This window comes from Plasmodium gonderi, assembly GCF_002157705.1.
Source record: "Plasmodium gonderi DNA, contig: Chr12, whole genome shotgun sequence".
Classification (NCBI taxonomy): domain Eukaryota; phylum Apicomplexa; class Aconoidasida; order Haemosporida; family Plasmodiidae; genus Plasmodium; species Plasmodium gonderi.
The window spans coordinates 1,424,002-1,442,487 of NW_021628937.1; the positions used below are offsets into that span (position 1 = coordinate 1,424,002).

General features: G+C 30.4%; 1 protein-coding gene across 1 annotated transcript; it reads right to left on the reverse strand.

The window, feature by feature from the left end:
- Positions 1-2,939: 2,939 nt before the first annotated feature.
- PGO_122940 (hypothetical protein, conserved) lies at positions 2,940-16,540 on the reverse strand (the record flags this gene model as incomplete). Its single annotated transcript, XM_028689084.1, has 2 exons — positions 2,940-3,280; positions 4,063-16,540. 2 exons carry the CDS (start codon positions 16,538-16,540, stop codon positions 2,940-2,942), a joined length of 12,819 nt encoding a protein of 4,272 aa, XP_028544885.1.
- Positions 16,541-18,486: the final 1,946 nt, after the last annotated feature.

Genomic DNA, 18,486 nt, shown 5'->3' on the forward strand with positions numbered 1-18,486 from the left:
GGTTAAAATTGTTAGCCCTCTTTTTTATTTATTTTATTTTTTTTTTTTTCTTCTATTTTTTTGTATAAACTTGATAAAAAATAGAGAACTATTTTTACTTTTACAAAATAGAGTTTACAAATTTAATAATAATTACCAAAAAAAAAAAAAAAAAAAAAAAAAAAATAGCTATAATTATACGGAAAGAGGGGATTGAAATTGTAGAAGAAAAAAAAAAAAATAAAATAAAATGGTGTTACGTGCGTAGCAAGGAGAGAACAAAGTTTATTAAAAAGTTGTCAATCCCAATTGAGTATTGTTGCATATTGGGGCGATGAAACCACGAATAAATATATATATATATATATATATATATATATATATATATATATATATATTATATGTGTATATATTGTGTGTGCGATTAAATGAAGTGCGCTACTTCAGTAAGTAGGTATGGCATTATATTATATATGGTATGGATGCTTAAATGCATACATAAAATATTCCCTCTATGAGTATTTGTGGGTACATGTCAACAAGCATAATCTTTTTTGGAATGAAAAGTAGCAGAAGTTAAAATATATCTTATATGTATTTTACTGTAACGAAAAATAGAAAGAAAAGAAGTTGCATTTGATGTAAAATTAAATTTTGGATGAATCAAACAGTGGGGTGGTGCGTAAAGTAGCAATAAGAATAATGGGAAAAGTTAACGAGCAAATCGGCAGGTAAAATATTCAAATGAATTAATATGCAAATAAACATGCATCATAACGCATTGTGATAATAGGGTAATATATAATGCACAAATGAAACACACGGCTCGTCTTTAAAACGAACTTGGTTTTCTGTCATATCTAATGTGAGGTTAAACCAAGAGGTGATCATGTAATGGAAGAAAAAATATAAAACTTGAAAAAGTTAAAGGGTGAAAAAGTTAAAGGGTGAAAAAGTTAAAGGGTGAAAAAGTTAAAGGGTGAAAAAGTTAAAGGGTGAAAAAGTTAAAGGGTGAAAAAGTTAAAGGGTGAAAAAGTTAAAAGGTGAAAAAGTTAAAAGGTGAAAAAGTTAAAGGGTGAAAAAATTAAAAGGTGAAAAAATTAAAAGGTGAAAAAATTAAAAGGCGAAAAAATTAAAAGGTAAAAAAATTAAAAGGTAAAAAAATTAAAAGGTAAAAAAATTAAAAGGTAAAAAAATAAAAACGTATAAAAAAATAAAAACGTAAAAAAATAAAAGTGTGAAAAAATTAAAACTCTAAAAAATCAGCATTGTAAAAAACTCAGATGGGAGGTGCGAAGAAACACAAAAATTCACTTTTCCATAATTCCTCTCTAAGAAGTGGATTTTGGATGGTATATAAAAGTTTACACACGGTCATTGTAAAGAAACTTGTTAAGTTCTTTTAAATGAATGAAGAGTTTTTTTTAAATACATAAAAAAATAATTTACGTGGAAATATGAAGGAAAGCGCGCGAAAAACTTAATTAATTCAGGTACAAAAATAGAAAGAAAAAAAAAACTGAAAAATGTCAACACTTAAGCGAAGCAGTGAAAGAAAGAAAACAAAAAAAAAAAAAAAAAATTAAAATTGCCATATCTCTCATATTTGCTTTTGTTTCTTTTCTCACAGTTTAAGCTTTTACAAAAAATTAAATAAAAAAAAAAAAAAATTTTAAGTGAGCACAAAATTTACAAAAAAGCAGAACCCTTTCATATGCTATATGCCAAACTGTACACTAATCGTATGGTAGATATCCATACCACCCCAACGCGCGTTCCTCAGTATATGTAGAGGAATCAACCCCCCCCCCCACCCCTTGACAATATAGTATGTGTGTATACGTACAAAATTATATATAGTTGTGCATAAAATGATGGAACAGTTGTTCATACAGTAAGTGAATAGTTGTGCACACTTTAACACAGTTTATATATGTGTCTGCATTAACCACATGTTCACATACTAGAGATTTTTTTTTTTCTAACCCCTTACCCATATACCATTTCACGTCGTCAAAGGGAAATGAAGTAAAAAGTACATAGTCAATAAAATGGCCAAAGTGATATGTAGCGTTTTATTGTAATCATCAAATTGCACAGCAAAAACATCTTCATAAAATTCTACATCTTGGTACATAAACCCACACATTCCTTTTGATGAATAGTATATAAAAAAGGACGAAAAAAAAAAAAAAAAAAAAAAATAAAATAATGATAAAAAAAAAGTCTCAATTGAAGCCAAATTAAGACGAATTCAATTATACTGAATTAGCTCCTAATTTTGAGGGGCCACTATAAGTATGCTTTTTCTTTTTTTTTTTTTTTTTTTTTTTTTTTTTACACATTAAGTAAATTGAAAAGTTCCCATAAACTTGCAAAAGTTTATGACAGATGTGTTCATAATTAATATTCCCTGTTTTCTCTCTCTCTCTGTGTGTGTGTGTGTTTTTTTTCTCGAATAATTATGAAGAAAAAGAAAGGGAGGAGAGTTGGTTATACCTGATAAGTAAGGTGTGTATGCCTTACATATGCACGTCCATCACCCTACATGTTAACACAGTTGAAATGATACTTACAAGGGCAGATGCAAACACATTGGTGCGTACATGCTTTTCCATATAGGGCACAGCATTTCAAAACACGAGCATCACATTGGTACCACTTATATCATAAGTATTGGGGGGAAGGTAAATTTAACCCACCATTTTGTGACATTAAAAAAGGAGAAAAAAAGCCAAAAAATGAAAAGATCAACGAATTGTTGCAAATATTTGACATCAAAAAAAAAAAAAAAAAAAAAAAGGCTTGCATAGAGTGTGGTTATTGGGATCCAGCTGTTTTGAGAAAAACCCTTGATATTTTTAGCACGTCCCGATATATGTATGGACACGTGTCTATATCTACTTATACACGCACGTATCTACTCATGCATGCAGGTATCCACATGTGAGTGCGAAATGTTAGACCGGTTGCCAATTCCCACCAACACGAACAATCTTATTCTTTTTCATCATTATGTTTAAAATGGCTAGCACATTTGGCTGCGTTATATTTTTGTACTTTTTTTCGGCCAGAGTTTTATTCAGACTGCTAACAATTAAGAAGAGGGGTGTTGAGGTGTTTTTCCCAGGATCTGCTTTCATTTTGTTCATTCTATCTTTTGTTATTTTCAAAATTTCGTTCTCATAAAATTCGTACGATCCTTCTAAATTTAAGTTGTCAAATGTTTTTCTTTTTTTAATTTCTTTTTCCTCATCATCGTCTGTTACAACATCGTCAAGAAAGAAATCCAAGGGTTCATCTGAAACGTGGGCAAGAGCGGAAAGGGAGGAATTTTAATTTTACTCAAAACAGGGAAACAATAAGGAGATGAAGAAATCATGATGGTAGTGTGTAATCATCCTTATAAAGAAAAGAAAAGGAAAGAAAAGATATAGAAAGAGAAGAAAAGGAAAGAGAAGAAATAGAAAGAAAAGAAATAGAAAGAGAAGAAAAGAAAAGGAAAGAAAAGATATAGAAAGAGAAGAAATAGAAAGAAAAGAAAAGGAAAGAAAAGAAAAGATATAGAAAGAGAAGAAAAGGAAAGAGAAGAAATAGAAAGAAAAGAAATAGAAAGAAAAGAAAAGAAAAGGAAAGAAAAGATATAGAAAGAGAAGAAATAGAAAGAAAAGAAAAGGAAAGAAAAGAAAAGATATAGAAAGAGAAGAAAAGGAAAGAGAAGAAATAGAAAGAAAAGAAATAGAAAGAAAAGAAAAGAAAAGGAAAGAAAAGATATAGAAAGAGAAGAAATAGAAAGAAAAGAAAAGGAAAGAAAAGAAAAGATATAGAAAGAGAAGAAATATAAAGAAAAGAAAAGGAAAGAAAAGATATAGAAAGAGAAGAAATAGAAAGAAAAGAAAAGGAAAGAAAAGAAAAGATATAGAAAGAGAAGAAATATAAAGAAAAGAAAAGGAAAGAAAAGCACAAGACAACTGGGGGGAAATACGTAAACACCCAAAAGTAAGTGTTATTTATTCGTCTTTTGAACAAATGAAAATATTCCTTTATAATTATAAATGAATATATGAAAGAAAAAATTATTACTCATATTACTACTACAGTTAAAACTACTACTTTGCATATTTTGTGTTTCCTCTTGTTTGCCTATCGAATCTTCCTTATTTATGCCATCGTTACAGCTTTCCCTCTTGCTAATATATGATGCTAAGTTATTAACTATTATTTTTTCTTTTACAACTTTCTGAACCCGCTCCATTTTTCCTCCTAGCCGATCATGACTATTTGCTCCTTCGGCTGTTTCCTTTTTCCCTTCATCCTCTGGGCTCTTTTCGTGCCTAACATTGCCACTACCTCTGCAGCTACTACTACTACTTCTTAACTTATTATTATCTACATGGTGATGATAATCTCCTTTCTCAGTAATTCCCACGTCGGATGTTTCCTCCTCCTCTTCGAGCAGCTCTTTTTGCGCGTTGGTGTGAGTTCTAGATTTTATTCCATCCGAATTTGAAAATGAGAATAATGAAGACGATGTCGTTAATACTTTTTTCCCCAAAGCCTCTTTATCTATATTATTAGTACAGGTGATCACGGGATCAAGCTGCTCGTTTCCACCTTTACTTTCATTGCATTTTCTCTTCTTCACTAAAATGTCATTACCTTCTTCGCTGATTTTAGTGCATACATCACTTGTCTCTTGAATTTTTCTTCTCCTGTCTAGCCTTTGCCAGATGAGTTGTCCCGATTCTTGCAATTTCTGCTGATGTGGTCTCTGGGGTTCCCTATAATTGATTCCAGAGTAGTCCTCCTGGGTTTTTTTTTTACAGGATTCCATTTTCTCATCCTTCACTTGCATATCATTTACATCTGTGTCGACAGAAACATCGAAATCTGATGTTGTGTACACAATGAACTGAGCTGTTTTGTTACTTTTTTGGTTCATAACTTTGAACGTGTTTTTTTGCAAAAATTTTCTCCGAATTAATTTTTTTAACGTTTCTTTTATGAACTTCTCCGGGAAGTTCGTTTTCTGTATTAAGTACTCTTCTGTGAAAAATAACTTTATGTTTATATCATCAACATTTTTATTCTTTGTTATTTTTTTTATTTCTTTTTCTTGGTATTCTTTTAAAAAATTCAAATTGTAGTAGATGTTTTCGGATGATATTTGTTTATTTATAGTATTATCATTACTTACTCCATTCCTGCTGCTGCTGTTACTTCGGTTATTATTTACTGCTGGGTTGTTACCATCATTATTTGTTGCCTCACTTGGTGAGTCATGCATTTCGTTTTCTTTCCCAGTTCCCGCTTCTCTCTCTGTAAATGATAACGGTGCTGCACACTTGACATTGACATTTCTACTTTTTGTCTTATTTGATTTCATTTGAATGTAATATTCTCCACCTTCTGCATCTGGTTCATACAATTCCCCTAGGCTGCTTTTACTTCCTGGTTCCTTTACAACATAATTGTCACTTTGAGAATTTTCCATTTTTTCATTTTTCTTTCCGCTTAGGCTAAGTTTCTTTTCCTTTTCACCACAACTTATCCAAAGGTCTTTGGCTTCACTACTAGGGAAATTATTTTCCATTGTGTCGTAGTACTTCGTGCTATGATTCCCTTCCTTTGTGCAGGAGTAGCTTTTTCTTTGGACATCCTTTAGGGATGCGTTCGTGGATTTTTCTGCACCCACGTGATTAGCTACCACAATATCCGATTCCTCACCGTTTACTTCCTCACCGTTTACTTCCACATCGTCTACTTCCTCACCGTTTACTTCCACATCGTCTACTTCCTCACCGTTTACTTCCACATCGTCTACTTCCTCACCGTTTACTTCTACATCGTCTACTTCCCTCACACCTTTCACTTCTCCCTGGAGTACGTACTTCTTCCCAATTTTCCTCCTCGATGGATTTTCCCTCTTGGAATTCTTCTTCCTCTTCGACGAGGAAAAGTCTAGGGAATTTTTAATGAGATGAAAATCGTATAAAATAATACTTTCATTGACAATTATGTGTATGGTCCTATTATCTTTCGTTTTATAATTGGAGGAAATAAACATGTACTCAAAGTTGTAAGTACAGTTGTTCATGTGAAAATTGTTGAAAAATAAATTATTTTTGTAAAGATTCATTGTTCTCATTTCAAGACTATTTAAAAATAAGTAGATTAATCCTTCTGAAAAACTAACTGTGAATATGTACCCATCAATACTCAAATCCATGCTACACAAATCGTATAGAAAAATTAAATACTTGTCTGGATTCTTATTTTGATATATTTTATTTATAATATCTAAATAGGATTCTAAACAATCTGGAATTAATTTCTTTATAACATTATCCTCTTCTTTCAAGTTTTCAAACTTCCAGTATTCTACATTTATAATTGTCATAGAAAGCTGAATCCCTTTTCTTTCTATGAACCTTTCCCTCGTCAAATCATAGTAGCACGTATTATCTTTTTCCATGCATGCGTCTTTATACATATCCTTCTTCTCTAAATTCAGTCCCTTCACTTCTCCAACTTCTCCAACTTCTCCAACTTCTCCCCTATCGTAGTAATTCTTCCCATTCGGACATATGTCTCTGCACGTTTCACCCTTGGACTCTTTTTTTATGCAACTATTCTCGTCAGGAGGATGGCTATGCTTACCATCATTTCCACCTTTTGCAGGGAAAGTTTCATATTCTTTATCTCCTTCACAGCATCCATAGAAACTTTTTAGTGTAATATACTTGTTTACATATAATAGATTCAAATTGTAATTATCTAACATATCTTTTACCATGTTTTCCATTTTTATAAGAACAGGAAAGTTGAAATAGTTCTTCAAATATTCAATAATAAACAAATTTCTTTTAAAAATATGGACGTCCTTTGCTTCTTTCTTCAAGATTCGATCTTCTTCATCATCTGTACTTAAAGAATTTTCTGTATAGAAAAAATGATTTTCACATTCTTTAAAATTATTCTGGATTGTAATATATCCTTTTCTGTTTCTTCCATTTTTGCCTTCATCTTTTTTTCTCAAGTTCGTTTTTCCTCTTCTGCTGGATTTCTCCACTTCCTTCAGTATTGGTTTATTCTGTTTCTCAGAATTGTTCATCCTTTTTTTTTTTTTTTTTTTCATTCCATAAGTTACTTCTTGTGTGGCTACCTCTCCCTGATTCCAACTTCCCTCAGATTCAATCTTACTCTGAATGATTTCTTCTTTCATTCTAATTGTTTTTCGTTCATCCAACTCATATTCACCTCCCTCGGGAACATGCTGCTGGCTAGCAGCTGTACTCATGATACCCTTGTAATTAAAAAATTTCAAGAATCTATTTCCAGCCACTCTTTCCTTCTCAACCACTTTAGAACTATCGTAGCTGCTGTATTTGTTACAGAAGACGTAACTGTAGTAGAAGGGATCGTACATCAAGTACTGCTCATAGCACTTGTTCTTTTTATATTTTTTGCGTATATATTTTTCAAAGTAGTAAGTATTCAGGTAGAAATAAGAATTTACATAGATGTCACAAATGTAGTTGTAATATTTATATAAAAATATATCTACCCCTCCGATAATGCTAATGTAGAGCGGCATGTACATAATTTCAGTTCTTTTTTTCTCATTTTTTTTTTCTTTTTCATTATATTTCTTTATTTTAATTCTTTTTTCATGGTTAAATTCATGATAGGGCTTATATTTGATAAAACAAAACGAACTGTCATAATTGAAATTTAACAAATTATAAAAATTCTTATTATCTGTGGTGCATCTACGTTCCATTTCATTCTCTTTCATATTCTGCATATATTCATGCGTTTCATAGTTCTTTATATCTTCATTATATTTCATGCTTTTCATGTCTACTGCACTTAGTAAGGGTAAAAATTTCTGAGTATCACTAACATTAAGCTCGCTCATGTGAAAGCATAGATTCTTCTTTTTTTCCTCTCTCTCTTTTCCACTTGCTTCAGATTGAGAACTACTACAGAAAATGGATGAGGAGCTAGAGAAGTTACTGCTTCTGCTGAAGATTCTCCCTTGGTTCTTCTTCCTGTTCTCCTTCCACTGCTCTTTCTTCTTACTCACATTATGTGAATATTTACCAAAATTTACAATTCCTTGTTTGTTCTCTTGTCCTCTCAAAACTTTTTCATAGTGTGTATACAAATTATTCACATAAGAGAGAAATTCGTCTGAGCTGTAATCATCCATATGCTCTTTTTTAAATCGATTGCACTCATTCTGCAATTGGTTATCTTCCCTTACACATACTTCTTCATTAGTGGAAATTGGCATAAAAGAATTCTGCATTTTTTCATTCAGTAAGTTATCACCAGATATGTGTTGTTCTGTCGAAATGTTTACACCAAATTGTTGCCTTCTTCCTTTGTCTAAATGTGAATATACATTAAGATTGTTCTTATTTTTTTTTCTGTTCTTACTTGAGTGTTCTGTTACAGATGATGATTCTACCTGACTAATGTTGCTAGAAGAATATGTATTTATCACTTTTTCCCTCATTATATCAGCTCCATAACTCTCCTTCCATGTGCTGTGGCAGAGGTAACTAGCTTTCTCTCTTTCATAAGACAAGTAATTCCTATTTTTTATAATCTTCAGTTTAAATAAATTTCCTCTGGATGAATCGCAGCTGTCACTAGAATATATACTCTTCCCTTTTCGAAAAACTTTTTTAATAATTTCTTGATTAATATTTGAAAATTTCATTTTCCTGAAATTTCCTTGTTTATACTTGTTCTGTCTCTGTGGAATATTACTATTGTCACGACGTAATGTTCCCAACTCAGAATCTGCAGCACACTTTTCATTCTTAGTCTGAGTAATTTCCTTCATGTTCCTTTTTCCACTCATGCAATTGTGTATTTCATAGGGGGAGAGTCCTTCACTTCCAGTGAAATTCTGGTGCTGCTCCTGAGGCTGTTGCTTCTGCTTCTGCTTCTGCTGCAGTTTGCACTGTTGGTATGAATGGGTAAGCGCATCATATTTTTTCATGTTTCCCCTTAACCCAGGGGTAGTACGCAATATATGGTTCAATATGTACATGGTGATTTTTTTATCATTAAAATATGTGTTGAGATATTTTGTTAAGAATATTTTATTTTCCAGTTTTGTATCTTCGTATATAAAAAGGAACATCTTATTAAAAATAGAAAAATGGAAATTAGGAAAATTCTCAACATAGTTTTGAAACAATTTGAAAAGGTTCTCCATTTTGTTATTTCGAATTTTTATTATTCTAGTAATTTTCACTAAATTGAAAATGAAATTTATTACCTGTTCACTATCCACTATTTTATCTACTCCCCCAATGACACCATGCTTGTAATTCCTTTCAGTGTATAACATTTCTATTAATAGATAGTACAATTTTTTGTATATGACAAAATCAGGCACTTTTTTTTCTTTTTTTTCAAAATTTAGTAGATAAATTAAATAGTACATAAATTTAATATCCTCCAAACCGTTCTTGCAATTTTTAAAATTTTCCAAAGCATCAGCAATGCAATATCGTTTTTGGTTTAATGTTTCTTTTAGGTATGTCCTCATAATTGTTAGAATTAGACGAATTCTTGGAATCAAGCACAATGCCATTCTACAATCACCATTATAATCACCATTATAATCAATATTTCCATTTTGCATACCTAAAAGTATATTCCTACATGTAAGTTCTGCATTAGTTGTTTCCCTCTCGTTTCTTACTTGCGCCTCTTCTATGAGTTCGTAATTTGGCATATATGGAAAACCATTTTCATACCATTTCATAGAACATGAAAAATTAATCCTTGATAAGAAGAGTATGGATTTTTGGTATTCCATATTTTCTTCCACGTTATGTATACTTATATTCAAATACTTACACATCAAAGTTTTTTCATCATCCGTTACCTTCTCTTCCATTTGCACTTTTTCTTGATTATTCTCCACTTTTTCATCATCGTTATTATGTACGTAAAGATAATGCTTTCCTTTGTTCTGTTCAGTATAACTGGTATTATTCAAAAAGGAAAAGTTATAGTCACGATAGTTATTAAGTAAAGATGCAAGATGTGCTGAGGCTTTTGATTCCATAGCAAGTGTTTTAATCTCCTTGGAACATACATACACCCCATCTACCTGAGGACCTAAATCGTTATGATTCAACTTCTGAAGTAACCATAAGTAATTACTCCTTCGACTAAATCGGTTGTGCATGTATATATAACTTTTCCTCTCTCTGATTTCACTCGTGGTGAAATTGTTTTCATTTTTCTTCTTTTTCTGTTTTTTAAATATAACATCATTGAAATTGTTAAAAATATTAAAATCACCATATTGGGTTAAATTGATGTAATTGTTATTTCTTACTCCCAAAATAATGTCTAAGAAAGAAGAAAAGTAAAGGAGGAAACAAATCAAAACGTTCGACAATTGATGTTTGTCATTTGATCGCATAAACTTTTTTTCAATATCTTTTAATATTTCTTCATATAATTTTTTAATAATATCTGTAAGAATATGATCCAATTTTAAGTGTTTAAAAATATCTCCAATGATACATAGATGGATATATTTCAGAGGCACATTATTTGATATGTTCAATTTGTTCAACATTTGTATCAATTCTTTCCTCTTCTTTTTTCTGAATAATTTGTGAAAAAGTTCTTTCAAAGAATTCATGCTTGGGTCCTTTTCATTTGAACTGCCACAATTTCCACATTCCCTACTCCAATAATCCTTTAGATTTTCCATGTAATGATTCTTCTGAGTTCTCCCCTGGTCATACTCAAGTCCATTCTCATGAATCTCATTACAGTTTTCTCCAAATTCAGTGATTCCATTTTTTCCACATTCAGTGATTCCATTTTTCCCACATTCAGTGATTCCATTTTTTCCACATTCAGTGATTCCATTTTTCCCACCTTTTTTAGTATCCCCATGGTAAGCACTTTTATGAAAATTCTTTTCTTTCATCCTTTTCGTTTCCTTTAAGAAGGACCATTCTTTGTAGTATGGTTTCTCAACTCCATTCGGTTTCTCCATAACAACAGAACAATCCTCTTGGCCACTGTTCGAGATAACGCAATTACTTGGGACTCTGATACTTGATATCTCTCCAGACATGCCACAAGTGTTAGATGTTGGAATGATTCTCTCATTCGTGGTCTCACTTCTGAAATTGTTAACTTGAAAAGCATTAGTGCTGTTGAAGCACTTCTTTCCATATGCTGTTCCTGTAACTGCTAATTTTTGACAGATTCCCTTCTTATGTATTCCCATGAGAGGTGGTGTTATAAGATCAATGGATGAAGGAACATTTTCGTGATTGTCTTTTTTTATGCATAAGACAGGGTAACCATAAACATAGTTCAAAATGGAATTTTTAAAAGAGTATTTTCTGTTGGTATTAATGTAATGAAAAAACTTGAAATTGTTATTTAAAGTGACAATATCATAGTCAATAGGATTGAGAGATGGTGTCGTACGTGACTCAGTTACTTTCCCCAAAGAATCAAAGTCAAAGGTGTTATAAATATAGGGAAAGACATACTTATTATCATCCACAAATCTGATAATATATTTTTTTATTCTTTTTTCGAAAGTGTGGACATTATCATTATGTATGTCTACATTGGAAATGTTTTCATCACAATCGAATTTTCTTTTTCTATTTGATTTCTTTTTCTTATCTATGGTTATAAACAACTTCATATTTTCATATTTTTTTAAATTACTTGGTTGAATAATTTCATATATATTTGATAAGTGTTCTAGCATTTGTTCCTCTTTGTGACAATTTTTCGTTGTGTTCATCTTTGTCTTACTTTCTAAAAGGTATAAAATTTTTTTCTTCTTCTTTCTGATTATTTTTTGAAGGGTGTTTCTTAAAGCATTATCATCTTTACAATTACTTGATAAGTTATACATATTGGTACTACAAATATCATTGGTAAATTCATATGTCGAACTTATTTTAAAATTTACTTCCTTTCCTGTATGTTCTGTATTATCTGTGTCACAAAATAGAATTACGTATTTTAAAAAATTCGTAACATCATCAGATATGTTAAAATAATTTAATCCGAATTTTTCTAAAAATTTCTTCTTCTTTTTGTAGAATAAAAATTTTTTTTCAACTTCGTGTTCATTTAATTGATTCAAAGAACCACTCCTTTCCGTTGGGAAGGCACTCTCCCTCGTTTGGGAACCCCTCTTCATTGCTTTCTTCTGACAGTATTTCCAATATTTGATAATCAAGTTAAAGAATATTTTAAAAATAAAAATTTCACTGTTACTATTGGCCTCCATTTTTAGAAACATATACAATATACGAAATACTTTTTTCACGCTCCCTATTTTTAAACATGCATCATTATTTACAAAGTTTATATTTTTATTAATAAACTGTATTATGTCATTCTTCACAAAATATCTTAGCTTATTAATCAACACGTAGTTATCATAATATTTTATGTGTGTACTGTTTTTCCAGTTCAGGAAATCCAATCTCAATTCACTCTCATTGTTGAAATTGTCAAAGTTTGATAAGGTAAACAATTCACACAATAAATCTTCCTTTTTATTATTTCCTTCAGTACTATCATTACATCCTCGTGAGACGTAAGTGCAGACAGTGCTGGAAGAGGTTTGATTGCTAGGAAAAGATGTTCTAGACATGGGACACGTGTTTGTGAAAGACTTGTCATTATTCCTTTTGACATATTCCAAACCAAAATAGCTATTCGAAATAGAAAAGAAATATTCGAATAAAAGAATAATATCATCAAAATATTTTTTCAAATACATGTATATATACTCCTTTAAAATGGATAGGTCGTATGCCAAATAATTTATTTTTTTGGATTTTCCTTTGTAATGCTTCTTTAAATTGCAAAATTTGTCAAATAATTTTTTTTTTTTTTCTAATATATTCTTGTCCATAAAATTGCGACATTTCACACAGGTGTGTGCATATGTATCAATCCTTTCGCCATTCAAACATTGCTCAGAATATCTTCTCTCTGTTTCAACGATTCCCACTGTCTCGTTCAAGTAGTGGACTTGATTGAATCCATTATCTTTACTCCTACTGATGTCATCACAGGGGAGATTTTCTCCCATTTGATATTCCAATTTGTTATGGCACAGACCATTGCTGTTTATTTCGTCAAGAAGTTGATCATTTGTTTTTCCTGCCATCTCGATGCCCATTTCATTGGCTACCTCTACCCTTTCGACATTATCTATGGAAAATTCTCTACTTAACTGAAATACATTTGTCTCTTGTGGAAACTCACAAACTATATTCCTCTTGAAGGATTCAATTTTTTGCTTCATCACATTTTCTATATTTTTTTTATCTCCATTTTCAGACGGAGCGCAAAGACAAATGTTAGCATAGAACAAGTTCAACTGATTGCTCACCTCTCGTAACATTCCATATAGATTGCTCCTAATCTCTTTGTCTTGAGTTTTAATAATGTTTAATACATCTACAAAGACTTTGTGGTATTTGTCATAATGATTCAACTGGTATTTTTTAGTCTTCCTATTGTGTGTCTTAACATTGCTAACTACATTTTTATAAATTCTGTTTATTCTCCTTCTTATATGGCGAAATTTACGTTTTATTAGCACTAGATTTAACGTTTTTACAAAATGGTTCTTGTAAAAGGTGAGGACGGAGAGATGTGCGCTCGCTTTTCCCGGCCTCTTCCCTCGGTTGCTGCAATTAGGGAGAGTACAACCATTGCTCCTGTCATTACTATTACTATTACTATTATTATTATTATTATTTTTTTTTTTTATTTTATTTTTTTTTTTTTTTTTGTTATTTATTTTAACCTTTTTAGTTATTATTTTATTATTATTATTATTTTTTTTTTTCTCCCCGATCGAACTAATGCCAATGTGCTGCGCCAACCTAAAGTAGGAATACACTGAAAGACTCAGTTTTCTCAGATATCTCGTTCTATTCTTCCTCATTACTCTCCTTCTGTTAACTTTGGAGAAAACCATGTATGCAGACCCCTGATCATAGCGACAACTATCCCTCATGTAGGTGTTAACACAGACATCCCTTCGTATGTAATTATACCGTTTGGGATAATATTTTTCCCACAATATTGATTGTTTTCCTTTGCTAAGAACTCCATTATGAAATGAAGTCTTCCATTTAATGATTTTTTTTTTCCTTTTATCATGACCAGGAATCGTTAGTTGCATTCTTTTGCTACGTGCGCTACGAAAGCTATTCATATTTAGACGCAAATCTTTTTTGGAAAAAAATTCAAAGGAGTGAAAATTCAAAGAATGTAAAAGGAATTTTTTTTTTAAAATGGATACATAATTAGAATTAATATTAATGTTCTCCTCATTTATATCGAATTCAAAAATTTTCTTGTTATACTTATTATATACTCTTAGCAAATAATTAACAATTGGTTTTTGCATGTGTATCTTTTTTTCAAAAATGTATCTGATTAATATTTTTATTTCTTTTATAATTTCCTTGTATTTTTCCACCTTCAAGTACTTTTTCACATTCTTGAAATTGTTACACACTCTGGCTTTACCACAATATAAACTAGAGACACCATCTTGTTCTCTTTTTAAAAATACTTTCAATAAAAAGAAAACAATAGTATCAAGCTTTCTCTGAACAGGAGAAAGGTTACAAAAATTTGCATTTACACTGGGAGGAAATATTCCCTTACTATAACTGCCGTACTTACAACCTTCTTTGTGTTTTTTGCAGATATAAATGTCTGAGTGGGGACGTCCTCCCCAAATGCCATAATTCTGATCGTTACAATTTCTTCCCGTTCTGTAATTACTATCCTCATGGAATACATTCGATTTGGCGTTATTACTACTATGCATATTGGCCCTGTTAATAACATTTTCATTCCTTCCATTTTCCCTCCTATGAAAACTTGAATGAGAAACTTCACAATGTTTCTTGCAAAATTTTTCATTCAATTTTTCATACAAGGCGAAAATATGGACAGAGTACAAATCTAAGTCTTCGTAAAGTATGGCTATAATTTCTATGGAAAAATTTAATAAAAGATAAAAACGAGTTATAGATTTTAAAAATATATTATCATAATTACTTAAATAAAAGTGAACTTCATTAACTCTATAACTTTTCATTGTATTGTTGAATATGTCTTTTATGATAAATTCTTTATCTATTTTTCCTTCTTCAAAATTATGCACACTACTGCTATTCCCCATTTCTTTCTTAACTTGTCCAGATGTTTTTTCTACTTGTTTCATTTTTACATACTTCTTGCATTTGTTCTTCTCAACGATTTGAATGTAATCATAAATTGACTCTTCATAGTTGTCATTTACAATGCTTGTTCCTTTCTCGTTTTTTCCCTTTCCCGTTCTTTTATAATCAAAATTCGTTAGATATTGTGTATTCATAAAATTCCAAAATTTTTTTACTTGTACATTTTTAAAATAATCTTCAATTTTACATTTTATCAAATTAATTAAGTATAAATCGGTTACATATTCGTCAAATAACTCTCCATTTTCCCTGGGTTGTTCAGGTAACATAAATTCTACACCATCGATTGGATTGTTTGATTGTTTTCTAATCAAATGGCTTTTCTTTCCATTTGTTAATTTTTTCCCATCTCTATTGGATTTGCTATTATATGATGTTTTCTTGTGTGAACAAATGGGATTTCTTTTTTGAAAAAAAGACACATCTTTCAATTTTTTCCATTTTACATCATCAAAAAGAATCATTTCTGTTAATGTGTTAACACAATCAATCATACTATATCTACTATTTTGATCGAAAAATAAGTTATCCTTTTTTAAATGCGCTTCTTCCTCAAGTTTCAATAAATATTTTTTTATTTTATATTTTTTTTTATTTTCATTGTAAATATTTATCACATATTTTATCCTTTTACACCATGCATTTAAAATTCGTGGCAGAAATTCACTTTCATTTTTCATCTCCTTATTGCATGTGTGAGCAAAATGATGCTCATATTTTTTTGTATTTTTTCTGGTCAAGCCATGTTGGTATTTTTCCAAACCTAAAATATTTTTATTATCTTTTAGTATACAATTTTCACAAATGTTCTTATTGAAGAAATGGAAATGAAATGGATAAACGATTTTGTTAAAGGACAAATAAAAATTATTAATGTTTTTACTAATATTCTTGAAATGAAAAAATAAATTATGAACAAAAAGATCTATTATTCGCACAACGTTCTTGCTGTTAATGTAGTTTGTAAATTCGTTCTTTAAATATGGTAAATTCTTGTGGTCTATACGAACAAAATTTTCAATCATTTCTGTGCTTAATTCATAATCCAATAAAAACTTTTTTGACACACTTTTTTCTTTCCATTTTGTTCCTTCCGAGACATCCTTAATATATGAGTTTAGACAGATGTTGTCATTTTCTCTTTTCGGACTACTGTCATGATTATTTGAGCAACATGTGTTTTCGTTTCTTTTAGACTTGGCTATGTTATAGTATAATCTTGTTCCTTTATGAGCATTATCCTTAGTGATCTTCATGTGTTGCCAGATTAAGTAGGTGGAGTTGGGAGAATCGAGGAGAGGAGGATTATTAGTTGGAGGGGTATATATGCAATACATATGAAAACAGTATGATATATGTTACATACATATTCCATACGTATTTTTGCACCAATGTGGGTATGTTTCCTTCTTTGTTGATCCTTCTTGAAAAATATTCTTTCGTCATTAAATATCAATCCTCCTCCCTTGAAACTTATTTCCACACATATTGCATTATTTTTGTGCCTCACCTTTTAAAAATCTGAAACGGTTGTGTTTTATACTCGTTTCCCTGTGCTAAGAGTTTTATTTGGTATTTTTTTTGGCTTCCCAGAATTTTTTTTTTTTTTTTTTTACCTGAAGCTACCCTCCAAAAAAAAAAATTATAGATATGACCATTTCGTTCTGTTTTGTTTCATACAATATTTTGTATGCTTTAGGTACCTGGTTCACTTCTCACAATTGTATAAATTTTCCGTTCATTTTCAATTCTGAGTAAGTGTTTAGTGTGCATATGTTCGAAGATCTTTTGCTATGGGAGCGTTATGGATTTCTGCACTCACATCGCGAGCACAAATGTATGTGTGTGTATGTATGTGCACAGTATAAAAAAAAAGGCAAGAGAAAGGTAAGGTCGCTTTATTGCCTGAAGAATGTTTCCTCACTTGCTTGAAGTTTCTATCTTGTAGTTTTAACGAATGTGCTAATCATGCATGCTTAAAGAATGATGAAGTGCTGGGAAGTGGGGAACTATTCTTCCAAGCAAAAATAGGGATAACTTTTGCTAATATGATAAATTCGCGTTGATTGGTGGTAATATTTAATTGGATTAATTTACTGGAGAGGAGCTCATATATATAGCATGTTCATATTCATGCGCATTCATACATATGCATACGGCATATATATGTATATGTATCCATACATCCAAAACCTTTATGTGTATTCTGAGCACATTTAATGAAAATTGAAAGATATTTCCAAAAAGATGCTATATTTCCTTCGCTCATCAAACTATGATGTGTTAAGAACCAAATGTAAAATATCATGCGATGGGGGAAAATGGCGATGTACATGCATCACAGGGTAAATAAAAAAGAAATAAAGTATTCACTTATTTAAACATATTTACTATGTTTTAAAGTGTCTAAAAGGCTTACAATTAATTTATGTCATGGTTTTTTTTTTTTTTTTTTTTTTTAAGCACGATTTAATGTGAATGTTCAAACAGTTAATATATCAATAGTGATTTTGTCATGACGTTAAGTAATGGATAAATTACAACTGTAGGTTGTAAAATTTATGTTTTACTTAAAAAAAAAAAATGCATAGAGTGAAAAGTTTAGTAATTTCAAATTGAGTAGTCATGCAACAAAGAGAATTAATATGAAAATAGGTTACATCGTCAAACAAAATAATATATATACAATGTTGTAGCTTCAAATTAAGTTGAAAGATTATAGCTTTTTTTTTTTTTTTTTTTTTCTTCGTAGCTACAAGTAGTATCATTTATTTTATTATTCTTTTTTTGTTCTTGTTCCTGTTCTTGTTCCTGTTCTTGTTCTTGGCATTTTGTTTAAATAGGGGAAAAAAAAAAAAAAAAAAAGGGGTTGTGAAGAGATTAAAACTATTAACAAAAATCTGTAGTGTTCCAGATTAGGTTTATAATTAAACATTTTACTATCTTCTGTAATTTACAAAAATCTAAAATATGACAAATTTCGAAAAAAAAAAAAAAAAATTTTTTTTTGGCATATTTTCTGACATGTTCATAATAAAAGTGTATTTTTTATGTCTCCAAACGTAAGAGAAAAAAAAAAAAAAAAAAAAAAAAAAAAAAAAAAAAAAAAAATCCAACGCTGACACATATCTCTTCTGAATGAATGATCGTTGTTTTGCCTTTTCTACATTTTATTTTTTTCTCCTGAATTTGACAAATCGAA